Source organism: Spermophilus citellus, assembly GCF_964194105.1.
Source record: "Spermophilus citellus genome assembly, chromosome: 3".
NCBI lineage: Eukaryota > Metazoa > Chordata > Mammalia > Rodentia > Sciuridae > Spermophilus > Spermophilus citellus.
In genome coordinates, this window is record NC_138184.1 from 198,428,120 (window position 1) to 198,443,895 (window position 15,776).

General features: G+C 39.3%; 1 protein-coding gene across 1 annotated transcript in view; it reads left to right on the top strand.

Annotated features, from left to right (window-relative positions):
• The window catches only part of SLC25A13 (solute carrier family 25 member 13), a 188,806-nt gene that overhangs the window by 57,108 nt on the left and 115,922 nt on the right, over window positions 1-15,776 (top strand). The window contains 1 exon segment of the mRNA XM_081288022.1: window positions 10,700-10,815. Coding sequence (XP_081144148.1) covers window positions 10,700-10,815 — 116 coding nt within the window.

The window sequence follows — 15,776 nt, forward strand, 5'->3', positions numbered from 1 at the left end:
TAGAGATTCAGGCATATGGCTCTATAGTACACATTATTTCAGCATCTTTAAGCATAAAGAACCACACATGTAATTGACTGTGAAAAATTACTGCTCAGTTACTGTATTGTATGGTCATAATAGAAGTAAATGAATACGTCATTGTTGTTGGAACAAGTCTGTTGGGAATCACTTGTAGACTCTACTATTTAAGAAGCAAAAATACAATAAGAAGAAAATAGCTGGTTTAATTAACATGTAAAAATTGGGTTAATTTGAATTCAGCTGGCACAGCAGATATTAATGTTGGCTGTTTTTTGGCCATATTCTGGCTGAATCCTGTGGACTTTTATTTCTTCTTGCCTACACCATGAATAATTTTATATTTTTAAATGATAAGGGCTGTTTTCGTCTTTTAATTTTTGCTTTGCCGGGGCGGGAGTGGGTATGTTATAATCACATCAAGAGAGGTTTTTGTGTACTTTATCCAAAACCTAAGAATTATAATTGAATGAAAGAAAATGCTAAAATGTGCCTAAATAATTGATCATGTTTCTCAAAGAGGAATCGGTATAATTTGATTTTATGTCTATTTAAAAAATTTTTAATTTATTCCTTATAATGTATTCTTTTATATATTTTTTTTAGCAGAGTGACTAACTGGAATTCATCATTGGAAGATGCAAAAATGTAGCCTACTTGCTCTTATCGCTTTTTGTGTGTGTGTGCACTTAGATACCTTTTATTGTTTTAGAACATTATTTTAATCATTACTTGCCTTTGAGATTCAGAAAAAAATCCATTGAGAAAGATATCGTGTTTCAATAAAAAATCATTTAAAGCTCAGTCAGTTTTGGTGTTTTAAAATGCTATTTGAATAAAGAACCAACAGGTAATAAGGGTATCTTCAGCAGGTAGTCTGCATGAAGAAACTGTTCCTCAGGCCCTGCTTCAGCTCCCCAATCAAACTGTAGACTGTAATCTGATAAGCAACGGGTCTGACAGTGCTGGTACTGCATGTAGACCTATCTCTGTGTCCTTGGTGCATTTAAACTGGTTGTCCAGTGTGAATCGGGGCAAAGCGGCCTGCTACTTTATGACATGTTAGGCCAGAGTTCAGTGGTCACTTAAAAAAATGCTGACAGATTTGTTTGCCTGCTGCCTTTTCAGTGACTGATTTTTGTGATTTATCTCCCCATTATACCTCTTTATTTGCCATTTGAATAAAGTTGAAGCCTCTTATCTAGCCTTAATTAGAAAAACAAGAAAAAATATAGGAAAGCTACAGTTTTTTTTTGTTTTTTGTTTTTTAATCTTCCATGTTTAACTCAATTTTCCAACATGGTTTACAGATACCTTTCCCTTTTCACCCCATGTTCTGTCTTGAGCCCCAATTATATTTAACCCCTCTTTAAGGACAATTTTTGATTTAAAATGAGTTGTTTATGTATAGTGGGTTTTTTCTTTTTAAACTCAGTACACTTTTCCCTAAAAAAAAAAAAGTCTTTGGATCTTTAAATACCTGTGATGTAATATACAGAGAAAACATTTGTGATACATTTGCAGTTCTGCCCTTGGTTGTTATACAAAATAGGAACAATGTAATATGATAAGATAGCATTTCTGATTTTAAAAAATGATATTTGTAGTATTTAAGAAACAAAGGATACTTATGTAAAGACTTGTAGAGATAGAGCATTTGATGTGTTTCTATTTTTAAAAAGCTTGTAGTGTTTTTTTTCCCCCCCTTGGTACAGTATCATTCTTGTGGGAATCAGCCACAATTACAACTGTTTTATGGCTATGAAGTTGAAAAGGACATGGAGACAGATTCTCTGCTACCAGTGGGCAAGGCAATAGTGATTTAACAGGAAAGGGAAGAATGATGGAGTATAAAAAGATGTAAAGGTGAAAGACATTTTTTTTAGTGTTAATTAAATTAACTAAGCAAAGAACTAGAAAGGGATGACTTATGCCCATTAAATGTGCTTGATTCCTCTGATAAGGAAGAGATGTTGGGGTGCAGGGGGCGTAGGAATGCCCTGTATGAGTCCCCCAGGTTGGCACTGTCAATCTTGGGCCACAAGTGCCATTTGGAGTGAACTGCAAGGCTGGGGGCAGACAGGTAGGGCTGGAACCATAGAAAGATCACTTAGTGAGTTAAGCTCACAATTACTAGAGCCTATATATTTATCTTCTTTTGCCAATATGGAGATAGATATGTATGCATAGGTGGTATTTATAGGCCAAATTCATGATAACAATATAGTAAAGTTGCTAATAAAATGTTTAATAGGATTTTAAAGCCAGGCGGTAGCCTGCTTGTTTGAACAATATTCAGCCTGCCAGGTTTCATTGGAGCCAATGAATTTAAATAGGCCCTTGGCAAATACTGTAGTGAGATTTGAACCAGAGCACATAGCAGAGCTCGGAGAACCACGCTGGCCTCCAAACAGATGCAGTCCAGGAACCGCCAAGCCCATGCTGGAGCCAGGGTGGGCATGGGTTGACTCCCTGTAACCGAAAATGGAAGAGAGCAGGATTTCAGAGTGAAAGGCATGTGAGAGAGCATCCTCCATGGAATAAGAGACAAAGTCACTCTGGCAGTTAGGCACAGGTAAGACTAGAACTTGTGCTTCTTTCTACCCTGTTCCTGAAGGTCTAGACTAGAAAACCAATAATTCATTGTCTTTTTACAGCTCATTATAAACAATTAGGATAAATTTGCATAATTAGGGCTGGGAGGCCTCGTTTGTATGCTCACTGACCATCAACTGGCATTTTAAGTAAAAATCTTTATTTATGAGCTTCTTTTTCGTCTGCCTAACTGGTAGTTTTCATATCCTCAGTGAGCTCAGGGCCTCCGTCTGTTTCCTGTGGCTGTAGCCCCTGTAGCCACAGCCCTCCAGGCATCCTCTTCAGGGATCTGACTGGTTGCCTGGCTTTTAAAAACTTCTTGCTGTGACTTGTAGGATGGGCCCCACCAGACCCTGTGTTATTAAGCTTTAACAATTATCTAGAAAACGGATCCTGGTTTTACCACTTTGCTTTCACCCTGATCTAGCTTTGCCTTGATGACCATGCCTCACTGTCCTGCGGGTTCTTTTGTGTTACTTCCCTACACCAACCTGACAACAGTGCTGTTTACACATATACCAAAAATAAAATCCCTGCACGCCTTATCACCTTCTCTGTCCTTCTTTCTTTCATCCACCTCTTGGCCTTCTCTTATGGCGGGGAACTTGCCCTGGCTGGTCTGTGTTGGACCCTTGCACAAAGTTTTCTTCCCCCAAAGACCCTGCCTCCCACTCTTCTCAGTGCTGCTGCTTTTTCATCTTTCAGATCTTAATGCCTCCTCCCAAGAGGCTTTCCTGAACCCTCTGAGGCAAAGCAGCTCCATCTCCCATCCCCACAGTTCTCCCCTTGTTGATTCTCAGCCTGACAGCATAGTAGAGTCACTTGGGAAGTTCAGACCCCTTAAGTAGAATCTGTGGGGCTGAAAAGCATTGCTCTAATGCATTCCTCCACTTTATCCTCTGTGCACGGTTATCTGATTCTGGAATTATCTTTATATATATTTGTGCTCTTTGCCTGCTCACCTCCTCATGCCCATCACTAGAATGTGATTCCTTGAGCTCACAGATTCTGTCCGTAGTTCTCCTTTTTACCATATCTTACTGCCTAGGGTATTGCCTGGCATAGAGTAGGCACAAGCTCCTTATTTGCTTGGCTACCTGAAGAATGCATGTATGCAAAGCTTTGGGAGGAAAAGATAAGAACTGGGAAAGCCAGGTAGCTATTTAAAGATATTAAAATTATGGAGACCAGCGCTCTTTTGATAAACTGGTGGTCACAGGAGAGTCCAGTTCTGGATTTTTTTCTTAATATCCACAGATACTTGAATCTGGGTGGTCTTGGAACCCTGTTTGTGGAGTTAGAATTTACTTTTATCTCTGCCAGTAATCCTGCACAATTGCTTGGCTTCTGTTGTAACACATGGAAGAGGGTAGTAAGAAGTTATTTTTGCAAAGCACTCCTGTGGTTAGGAACCTTAAGTAGAAGTGGTAATTGGATTTTGATATGGTGCATTGTCTACACCCAAACTTCCTGAAGTATGAACAGATCAGATCCTTATGTGCACTCACTTAAACTTTCATAGCCACAGAGTTGGCCTGGAGATAGGAGCCAGACTGAGATGAAAGGGACCACATGGGGTCTCAGCCCCTACTGAGTAGGAATGAGCACCAGCAGGGAGAAAGAGAACTGGAGGTTATCCACCTTGGATAACAGGAGTTCCCGTGAGGCTTTCAGAGAATTTGTTTCTTTTTCAATTTTTTATTCTCCAACCGCATCTCTTACCTCCTTCTGGTACCATCCAAGTTTAGGGCCTTGCTATTTTCTTTTGCATGAGTTTTTCTTTATTTTTCTTATTATAAAAATAACAGTATTTGTACTATTGGGAAAAAAATCAGAAAAGATGATCAGGCAAAAAAAAAAACACAACAAACCATAGAACCTTAAATTTTTAATAATTTATCCACCTGGAGATATTTATTGTTAACACTTTGGTGTACAAGCTTCAGAATTTGTGTGTAAAATAACATTTGTTTTCCATTTTTAACAAAATGGGATCATTTTCTACATATCATGTATAACTGATTTTTTTTTTTTTTTTTTTTTTTTTTTTTTTTTTTTTAGGTGATGCTGGAGATTGAATCCAGGGCTTTGTGCATGCGAGGCAAGCACTCTATTAGCTATATCTCCAGCCCCTGAATTTTTATTTAATACCATGGATTTGCTTATAACAATTTTTAGTGTTTGGGGAATGTCATATATGAATGTTTCTTTAATCAGTCACATTATATATTGAGGTTATTCTTATTATTGTCTTCAGTGCTGCATCTCTGTAGATAAAAGTTGGCATATATTCATTCATTCTTTTTTAGGATAAATTCCTAGAAGTAGGATTATGGCATCACAAAACAAGGAATCTTATTTTAAAGACTCTTGCTGTGTTGTCAAATTGTACTCAGGAGCCATGATGCCATATACCCCTAGCCACCTGATTTAGGGAGCTCTTCTTTGTAACTCAGGCTTTCCTGGCTCTTTCCTGGATCCTTCTAGCATGTCTCCCTAACTCATTGTTTCTCCTTCCAATTCATTTTAGTTATCCTGTCAGATTAAGCATTCTGAAGCACAAATTGATTATGTAGTTAAACATATTTCAAAATTTCAGACCTTTTCCTACCATCATGGGTGCTCAGTGTGAGTACCATATTACCATAGGACTTGCCCTCCACAGAGGGTGCTTTGTCTTTAGTCCTCCCTTTTTGGTTCTTGGCTTAACTTTTGCCTCTCTGGCCCACCAGTTCCGGGAAACAGAGATTACACTTCTTAGCACGGGCCTCTGCCTGGTGCACAGAGAAGACACTGAAGCCAAACTGCAGTTGGTGTACCTCCTTCCGCACCTCCCATGTTTACTGGGTCATGTGCCTGCTAAAGGATGGATGTGATATGTTCACTTGGTTACATTTTCCCTCCGTGCCAAGACTGATCTCATAGTCACTTAATCACATCTTCCCTTGGATGTCATATGTTCCTAATTTTAGTAAGACTTTCCTCATCTCCTCCTTGCTCTCAATATAACAACAGTCTTTCTCTCTGAATTCATTAATTTATTTCCAGTTCCCTGATGTTACTTACTACTTTTTCCATAGTAGCATAGAGAATACAGGTTGTCTGTGTTCTTTGTTATATTTTAAGTATCTCCAGGCTAAAAGCTATCCCTTGCCAAGTTGAGAACAGGCTAGGGGGCCCTAAAGTTACAAAATGATAAAGAAGCACTATCCTCATTTGGGTATATAGCCTTCTAGTATCTTTCTGTGTATGATAGGTGTATGATCTTTACATTGTCATAAACCTAGTGTATAAATGCAATCCACTTTGAATCCCTTTCCTCTTTGATTCAGTATTTTATAGTAGTATGTGGTATTTAGGCTAATTACTGGAGTTATGAAGTAGCTGCTATTGTAAATGGCATCCAAAAGGAGAACAATAGCTCCAGTGCTTTGGAAAGTAGAAAAGACTTTCTTGAAAATTATTTCTGGTAGCATTAGAACTGTGATACAGTAGTTGTAAACCTGCTCTAATCCATCTCAGAGTAGTATAGGCCTATGAAATGTGACTTTTATATTTGCTTCCGTGTTTGCTGACCCATGTCCTTTTGTTAGTTGCTGCAGGTTAGTGTTGGAGTCAAATACTCTTCCTTACATAGTAGTGATGGAATCGATCAGAATTATGTGATCATCTTTTTTTTTTCAAAATACTTATCTATCTATCTATCCATCTATCGATCCGATCGATCGATTTATTTATTTATTTATTTATTTATTTATAGTCGTAGTTGGACACAATATTGTTATTTTATTTATTTATTTTTATGTGGTACTGAGGATCGAACCCAGGGCCTCCCTTGTGCTATTCAAGCGCTCTACCACTGAGCCACAATCCCAGCCCCTTATGTGATTGTCTTTAAAGGGCATCTGACATTGTCAAAGTAGTTGTTGGAGTCGGTGTTGGAAGAGGAACTAAGTGAGCTCCCCAGCTAGGTCTGAACTTGATTAAGCTTGATTCTTTGTTGCAACTTATCCTAATACCATTAAATCTGTAAAGCAAGACTGAAGTACTGTTTATATGAAAATATAGATGTTTTAAGATATCATATTGTAAATGAATATAGTACTATATAATTATTCTCATAGCTTTCTAGTCAGATTACCTTGAAAATCCAAAATGATTTTGATGAATAGTAATACATTATGATTTCATGGTTCTATATACCTCCTACATAGATGTGTAATACTTGTATCTAACAGGATTACCAAATTACATACCTTTTTAGTATCAGTAGCATGCCTAAAATGCCACAGTATTCACTGACCAGTTACGGTTATAAAACCACATTGAGATTTCCAGAAGAGGATTTCTTCACACAATATATATGGTTTTCAGGTTTTTCATATCATTTTGAGAGAGGTAGGATGTTCTTTTTATTGTATTTCAAGTTTTTATTCAGGCCATGAAGTGGAAAACATCTTCTCTCTAGATCACACATAGTATAGTTGTTTTTTTTTTTTAAATTAACCTTATACCTCTGCATGGGTAATTTAGCAAATATGGTTGCTTTCTGCCTCCGTATGCTGCCCACAGGTCACCTGGAAAGCAGTGCAGTGTGACCATGTGGCTGCTGTTGCCTGCTGGTGCCTGCTCAGTGGGGTGGTGGGCCAAGGAGTGGTGACAATAGTAACACACTATTCTGTGACCCTGCAGTTGCCCAGGGCGTGGTGGGCTTGCTGGGCAGTTCCTCAAGGCCATCCTTCATGAGGGATGTTTTGGCAGGAAGGTAAAATATCTTTAGATAAAGTGCTTGGAGATAGTTTCATTTATAGCTTCAAGGAGTCGTTTTTTAAAAACTCCCAGACCTGTGTTTCCAGCCTTGGCCTCTGTATTAGTTTCCTCAGGTGTTGTAACAAAATACCATTAACTGGGTAGCTTAGAAAATACACTGTAGGGGGCTGAGGTTGAGGCTCAGCGGTACAGTGCTCGCCTAGTACGTGTGAGGCCCTAGATTTGATCCTCAGCACCACATAAAAATAAATAAAATAAAGGTATTACAACTAAAAAATAAATATTTTTTAAAAATAGCACTGTATTATCTCAAGTTCTGGAGGTTGGAAATCCAGGAAGAAGGGGTCGGTGGGGTTGTTCTTCTGAGGGAGTGTTATGTTCCTCTTGCCTAGCTTTTGGGGGCGTGCTGGCAGTCTTTGGGGGTTCTTTGACTTATAGAAGTCTCACCCTGACCTCTGCCTTAACCCTCATATCATGTCCCCTATATGCATGTCCATGTCCAAATCTCCCCCCTTGTATAAGGACTCTAGTCACACTGGATCAGGTGACTACTCCAGTAGGTCTTTGTCTTAACTAATGACATTGTAACAACTTCTATTTCCAAATTAGACCGTGTTTTGAGGTATTAGGGGTCAGGCTTTTGCAGAGGGTGGGAGACACAAAAGTTTAGCTCAACCAGCAACTCACCTGAGTTACACATGGGGACACCTCAAATTCATACGGTCAGAACTGGTCCCATGCTCCCCTGAGTCTCTCCTCCAGTGTTTTCCTTTTTGTTCTTTTCCATTGGTGGTGTGTCATCATCCCACTCAGCTGTGCAATGAAGAAGTCTTGGGAGCACCTTGGTCTCTGTCCTTGCCCTCAGCCTCTGCAGTGTTGTCATTTTGGCCTCACCTGTAGCTCTCTAGCCTCTCCTATCCTCCGTTTAATTCCTAGGGCTCCCACTCTGGCTCAGAGCCTCTACCCTAGTAGAGCCTCCCCCATCTCATCTCTCTCCTTTTAGGTTCATCTTCCACCCCAGTTCTTTTTCTAAAACAAAGGTTTGACCCTGTCATTTGTTAATCTGAAAACCTGGAGTGAATTCCCCCTGCCTGTAAAATCATGGCGATTCTGTAGCCTGATCTCTGAGGTCCCTCAGGTGGCAGACATTCTACCTCAGGCCACTCTTATCCACATGACCTGTAGGACGCAGGGTCAGTAGCTCCTAAGTCCTTCTAAACATAGCACTAGCTTCCATTTTGACCTCTGTTCAGTTCTCTGCTGCTCCCTCAGTGTGGAATGCACTGTGTCCGCATCTCTCTCTTCTCTGTCTTCTCACACCAATGTAAATCCACCCAGGTCGAACAGAAACCAAGAGACCCATTTCTTAAGCCCAAATGCCAGAAACCAGTTATTTCCCCTTAACAAAGTCATTTTTTTTTTTCCAACTTCAAAAGTAAAAGTAGGAGCTTGAAGCAGATGGTCCCTAAGATCTGTTGACCTTCAGAATTTATACTTTCAATGCCACACCTTCATGGAGACTTCCCCAACTCCTCTAAGCAGAGTAAATTCTTCCTTCTTTGTGTCCCTTAGTACTTTATTTCTCCTTTGACTTTTCACACTGTTTGCCCACTCTGGTTATATATGTTCATGATTATCTCCCCTCCCACCTCACAGGGAGGAAGCCCCTTGAGTTCAGCCAAGAAGGTCGGACTCATGCTTCTCTTCCCATCCCCACCACCCCTGGCCTCACTTGCACGCAGATTCTCAGTGACAGAAACTATGGTAGAGAGTGAACGTTCCTGGGCAAGCGTTCTCCTGAAACCCGTGTTCTTGAATGACCTGTGCCTGCAGAAGGATGTGTTTTGGATGGTGAATGATTTGGAAATGCCATATTGGACACACCATGCATTTTCCCTTTTATTTTATGGCATTATTGTAGTCAGGTGACATTCAGGCAAACAGGTAAGTTAACTTTGTAACACTTTGAATAGAGATATCTTTTTTTCTATAAGAGGTTTGAAATTATGGTGTCGTGTGAGACATAGGAAAATATTCATATTTTCTCCTTCCATACCCTCCACAAACCTAGACTATCTCAATATATTATTGAAATACTTGGAACTTTAAATACAATATACTGATGGAAAAAAAAATTCTTAGGAAATCCTTCATGGACTGTTTAATCTTTGGAAATTCAGCATCCCTGGCTGGTCACACCATTCCCAAAGCCTGGATTTGATCATATTATAACTTTCCTTAGAAGTTTTTAGGTAGTCCTTTTTCCTAGAGAAGAATGACTCGTCCTTTTCTTGCCTTCTAGGACATCCTTGTGTTCTCTTTCCAGTCTCATTGGCAGTCTTCTCTCTTGTGCACTCCATTGTTCAGACAAATCAGTTGTCACTATTGCCCTGGTGCACTCTGTTACTTTCGTGTTCTGCCTTTCTGCCTGAGGAGCCTTCCCATAGAGCCCATCTCTGCATGTCTGGATTTTACTCAGTCCGTAAGTCTTTTTTTTTTTTTTTTTTTACCTTTTTTAGTTCTCGGCGGACACAACATCTTTGTTGGTATGTGGTGCTGAGGATTGAACCCGAGCCGCACTCATGCCAGGCGAGTGCACTGCCGCTTGAGCCGCATCCCCAGCCCCAGTCCTTAAGTCTTGACTTCACTTCCATTCCTGCCACAAAGCCACCCTTGATTTTCTTCCTGAATTCCGCTGTCATGTTGGTCCTTGCCTTCCCATTTGTCTTTCTTGTACTACTATTTCTAGACTAGTGTTGCCTCTCTTGCTTGACTGGAAGTTCCTTTGGGTCAAATTTGGTGTCTGATTTATCTGCATTTCTCCCAGTAATGTCCCGGGTACAATTCACATGTGGTCAGTAGATGTCAGTAATGAATGTGCATCTGTGAGTCATTTTTACACGGTGTGTAAGGGTATTAATGAATAACAAAGCTGCTCTGTCTTGGCTGTAATGCAGTTTTTTCTTAACCTAAAGTCTCTAAGCTTTAATTATAGAATCTAATAATGTGCCTGAGGGAAGATCGAGGTAAATCAACATATAAATGGTGTTGGGTAAAACTGTCTCATTTGAAATTATAATGCATTGAGTGTTTCACTGTATGCTCAAGCCTGCCATATTTTTTAGGTTCCATATATTGTTATTTCAGTCCATACAATTGTTTATTGTATGTAAAAGGAAGTGCTAAGTGTTAGTAAATGTGTTTAGTTTTGAATTTTACTTTTTCGACTATTTTTCCCTCAGTGTGTATTTGTGTATGCTTTTATTTTCCGTAAGCTACTGACTTTGTGCTTTGTGCTTGTTTTATGTTGCAGGTTAATATCCTTTCAAGAATTTGTAGCATTTGAGTCTGTCCTGTGTGCCCCAGATGCTTTGTTTATGGTCGCCTTTCAGCTGTTCGACAAAGCTGGCAAAGGAGAAGTTACTTTTGGTAAGGAGTGTGAGTGTGTGCATAGCTGCACAAGGGTGGGCTAGTGAGCATTTCTCTCTCTCTCTCTCTCTCTTTTTTTTTTTTTTTTTTTTTTTAACAAAGATGGCTTGGTGTTTGGGGCTCCATTTCAAATGTCTTCCTCTTTGAAGCCTTAGTAGTTTTGATCTCTGCTTATCGTCTTCACCATGATGCAGCATAACTTCTTAGTGGTAGAATGTGGGAGTCTATAGAAGCTGGGACTTCTGTTCTTTTCCTTCCCCATCAATAGCACTTTTCTCTTGAGAGAATATAGAGTTTAGTAAACTGCCCATGACCAGAAGTTATCCAGGCACCTAGACTTCTGATCCTTCTTGTTCTCATGGAGTGGTTTGCTGTCAGAGGCGTAGCATATGATATGGCTCCACAATGGTGCAGGAAGGACTCTGTTCTTAAGAGCAGCCTGGCTCATCACTGCAGTGGTAGTACCTGCATGCTGCCACCTTTTATATAAAAGACAGACGTATCTTCATGGGGATGAGCTGCAAAACTGCAGGAACCCTGACGTCTTTTAAGTACTTGAAAGAAAGGGGAGCAGTGAGGCAATGGTAACAAAAGAAGTTGTCTAATGAAGGTCGACGTAACAGGAAACACCCTGTTTCCCTTGGACTGTGTGGTGCCCAGCATACTAGCCTGTGCGGTGAACCTATGGTACCATTGCCCATGAAGAACTTGGGTGCCCTTTGAGTGTATTGATTGTGTTTTTAGGGGAAGTGGCTAATGTGCTCATTTTAATGTCTTTATTCTTAGTTTCCATTTCAATCAGACTTCTTGAACTTGTCTTCTCTGATGTATTATGGGAAACAGACAGATGCTGGACAAACAGAGATGATGTAACAGAGCCACGTAGGTTATAAAATCAGGGAGACTCAGCCCTTTCCTGCCACTTTTGCCTCTGAGCCAAGTGAATTATTCTTGATTTGGATGAGTCTTGCCTTCATGAGTCTGACCTGGCAAGGGAAGTTGGTGGCTGTAGAGGAAGAAAACAGACCTTTATCAGTACAGAAGGATATGTGAGTTAATGAGAGTTAAAAAGAAAAAAATTTAAAAAAATAAATAAAACGGGCAGGTGGAGAAGCAGGGTGTAGGAGACAGAGGCCTCTGTAAATTTAGAACTGCACAGGTGTGAGAAATCCCTTGCTGTTTCTTACTAGTTCTATATTGATAGACAAAGTGTTTCTGCTGTCTGAGCCTTATTTTCCCCATCTATGAAATTGGGGTAGTATCTACCTTAAAGGACTGTGTTTTAAAAGATCTACCACATATATAGTCACTGTCTGTAAAGTAAAGGCCTTTACTTATAAAAATAACAGCACAGAATGAAATCACCCAAGAGAAGAAGAGATTTCCTTTTTTACTTTCCCTCCATTTAAAAAATCTTGTTCTTAGGAAAAGTGTTTGAACATGCAGTTTAATCTCTAGTCTGTTATCCAGGAGACTGTTTGCTTACCATCTGGCTGTGTATATTCAACGCTGCCCCATTTCTCAAGGCAGAAGGGTTGGAAACCCCAATTTCCAGAAACTAATATGCTGGTTATGTTGTATGTTTCGTATGACTGTTGAGGAAGAACATACAGCCCCTCCAGCAGCACCCTGTGTTCATGAGTAGTATATTGGTAGAGTTTGCATATCTCGTCAAACAAGAACGTGTTTTGTATGCCCTGTTTACATTTATGATCATTCTACGAGGTCCTCACCCTGTGAATGTCATAAAATGTAGTCTAGACTTTCTGAACCTAAGTAGATTAAATTAAAAGAAAAATGCATAGTGCTATGAAACCCAAATGACCATCAAATTGCAAATTAATAGCTGACTTCTAACATTTTTCATAAGGTAGGGTGAAGTCATCAAATGCAGGCCATGTGGGTGACCGCCTTTTGGCCAAGTGAACAAAATCATATTGGAGGAGAGGTGTGACAACCTAAGGAGGGCTTTTTGTTTTTTATTTTGATAGTAGGTACCTTTAGAAAAAAACTAGCAATGCTTTTTAAAAATTTAAGGTAGAGTAAAAGATGTGAAAAAACAAGCAAAAATCCACGAAAAAGATGAATTGAACCAAATTAGAGGACTTAACCTTGTCAATCATGGACTCTAAACCCAAAGTACTCAGAGAGTGAAAATCCAGATATGAAGCTGGCCGCCTGCCCACTTGAGGCTATTTTGAGATAAGCAGTGGCAGTTTCACTTGTTGACATCCTTTCCTCTGTGTAAAAGCTTTATCTGAGAACAACCCTTGAGCGTGTCTGAAGACCGTCCACCTCAGTGTGCATTTTTTGGGAAGAGTGGTCATGGAGTGTTGAGAGGAAGGAGGCTCTTTCCTTTTACTTCCCACACTGGCTTGGTAGACAGGTGCTCACGGGTTTAGCATTGCTTTTACATTATGATTGTCACCTGGCCTTCCCCTGGACTTCAGAGAAGGCTGGAGACTGTGGCCTGAGATCCCCTCTGTCCCTCAGCTTTGCATTTCCTGCAGTGAGAGCAGATAATATTCTTTATCTGTTTACTTATTTGGTTGCCATGGAAGAGTGTTTGAAGCAGGCTTTTGCAGCTGAGCTCAGTGCATACCAGTGTTTGTCAATAAGCAGCAGTGTTCCTGTGCACGTGAACACTGAGTCTGACATGCTCTCAGCAAAATTCAGATGGAGTGATGGGCAGATAATCAAGTGTCACATTTCAGTGAAACCCTGCCCCGTTTCTTTGAGTCCTTGTTTATGTTTACTATATTTTCATGTCTGGATCACTCCCTATGTTTGCTACAATGAAAAGATCTTGATTAGGCCAATTTTGTTCCTTTGATATCCAGTTCGTTACATTCTCCTGTTTTCTTTGAGAGAAAACTTACCTCCAATATTCTTGCTATCATGTTTTCTTATTTTGATACCTGATGTTTATAAGTAGCATTTTGAGAAACGAACTGGTAGATGATAGGATATTGGTATAATGGTAAATTTTAGTTAATAGTTTAGGAGTCTCTGTGTGTGGAGAAAATTTGTTTTAAGTTTTAAATTTGTTCCAAATTTTGTTGACATTTTGTCTGTTTTATATTATAGTTTTTGAACTTACCTTTAATTTTTAAAAGTATACTTTATTGGTATAAGTGTACATCAGTACATGGAGAAGAACGCACAGATCATAAGTAGATATTTTGATGAATTCTATGCAGAATAAATACTCATTCGCCACCATCCAGATCAGAAGAGAATGGTACCAGCAGTGTAAAAGTTTGTTCTCTCCGTCACAGGGTAACTACTGATATCAATTGATCTTGCCTGTTTTAAAATGTAATATCGGTAGAGTGGTTAAAAAAAAAAATGTACTCTTTTGTTCAACATCTTATTCATGAAATTCTTTCATGTTTTGGTGTGTATTTTTTACTTTATTCTTTTTCTTTATCATATGGTATCCCCTTATGTGGATCTATCCTCACTTATTCACTCTACTGTTTTGGATAGTATCAGTAACGTCCTTTGAACACTCTTTCACGTATTTGTGGGGTTCGTGTGTAGGTATTTTTAGGGATAGAATTCCTGAGTCATAGGAAATATGTCTATTTACTTTAGTTGATCTTGCAAAACTGTTTTCTAGGGAAATTATACCAGTTATTACTTAATTACTACAGCTTTTTTTGTTTCTTTAAGATTAATTATCTTGGCAACTTTTGGTCCTTTTCATTATCACACCAATTTTAGAATAAGGTGTTAATTTCCCAAAATAGCATACTGGAATTTTGAGTATTATTGCATCAAATATGAATCATAACTGCATGTATATCTCTATGAATAAATAAGTTCTGATTCCCATAAAGGTTTTTAAAGTATTTAAATAAAAGTTCATTTAGTACTAAATAGTCATCCAGTTGTTTCATCACTATTTGAAAGTTTTGGTGAAGAGTATAACTTTTGAAAAGAAAAGGTAGCTTATCTATGTCATTCATCATCTAAGGATGCCAGTGGACCTGCACCATTCTGCATGTAGGACTTCTGCCAGTAGGAATTAGGGCTAAGAATCTCAGAAGGAAAAACGTAGGAACATGAGCATGAATCTCTGAGATGAAGAGTAAGCATTGCTTTTTTTTTAAGTTCATGAATATTTAAGTAGATTTATATTATGCCAACATATATTTGAATATTCTAAATAGAAACTTGAAGATTCTGAGTTGTAATGACACTGGTATTGTCAAATTTTCCCATGACAGTGGGAGAGAGGAATGTGTAAAGGGATTAAATCATTACTTTAGTCTTTTCCACCTTTTCACTGCTATGACCACAAGATCTGACAGGAACAACACAGAGGAGGAAAAGTTTGTTAGGTGTTCATGGTTTCAGAGGTTTCAGTCCATAGATGGCCTCCTCTATTCCTTAGTGCCAGTCATCATGATGGAAGAGTGTGGCAGACAAAAGCAGCTCAGGATATGGTACCAGGAAGCAGAGAGGGGCAGGGGGAAGAAGGGGTGGATGGAGAAAGAGAGGGAAGGAGGGAGGGAGAGAACTGAGATACTACTCCCTTCATTGTGGGTAAAACGTAAATCCCAAGTGCCTGCCCCCAGTAAGGCACCTCCTCCAGCCACACCCTGCCTGCCTACAGTTACCACCCAGGTAATCCCCACTGGGGAATTAATGTACTGGTTAGGTTAAGGCTCTTAATCACTTTACCTCTAAGCTCATTGTCTCACACATGAGCTTTTGGGGGTAGGTAAGGAGGAAGGAGAAAAGGATTTTTGTTGGTTTTGTAGTCATTTGACCAAAGGAAAGAAATAATGAGTGGCATACCATTATATTAATTGTAAATCTATGTAGTTTTTGACAAGATATTATAAAACCCCCAGATAAAAAAAAGTTTAAGGCCTTATCTCATTAAACATATTTTTTGAGCCAGGTGTGGTGACTCATGCCTGTTATCCCAGTGCCGCAGGGATCTGAGGCAG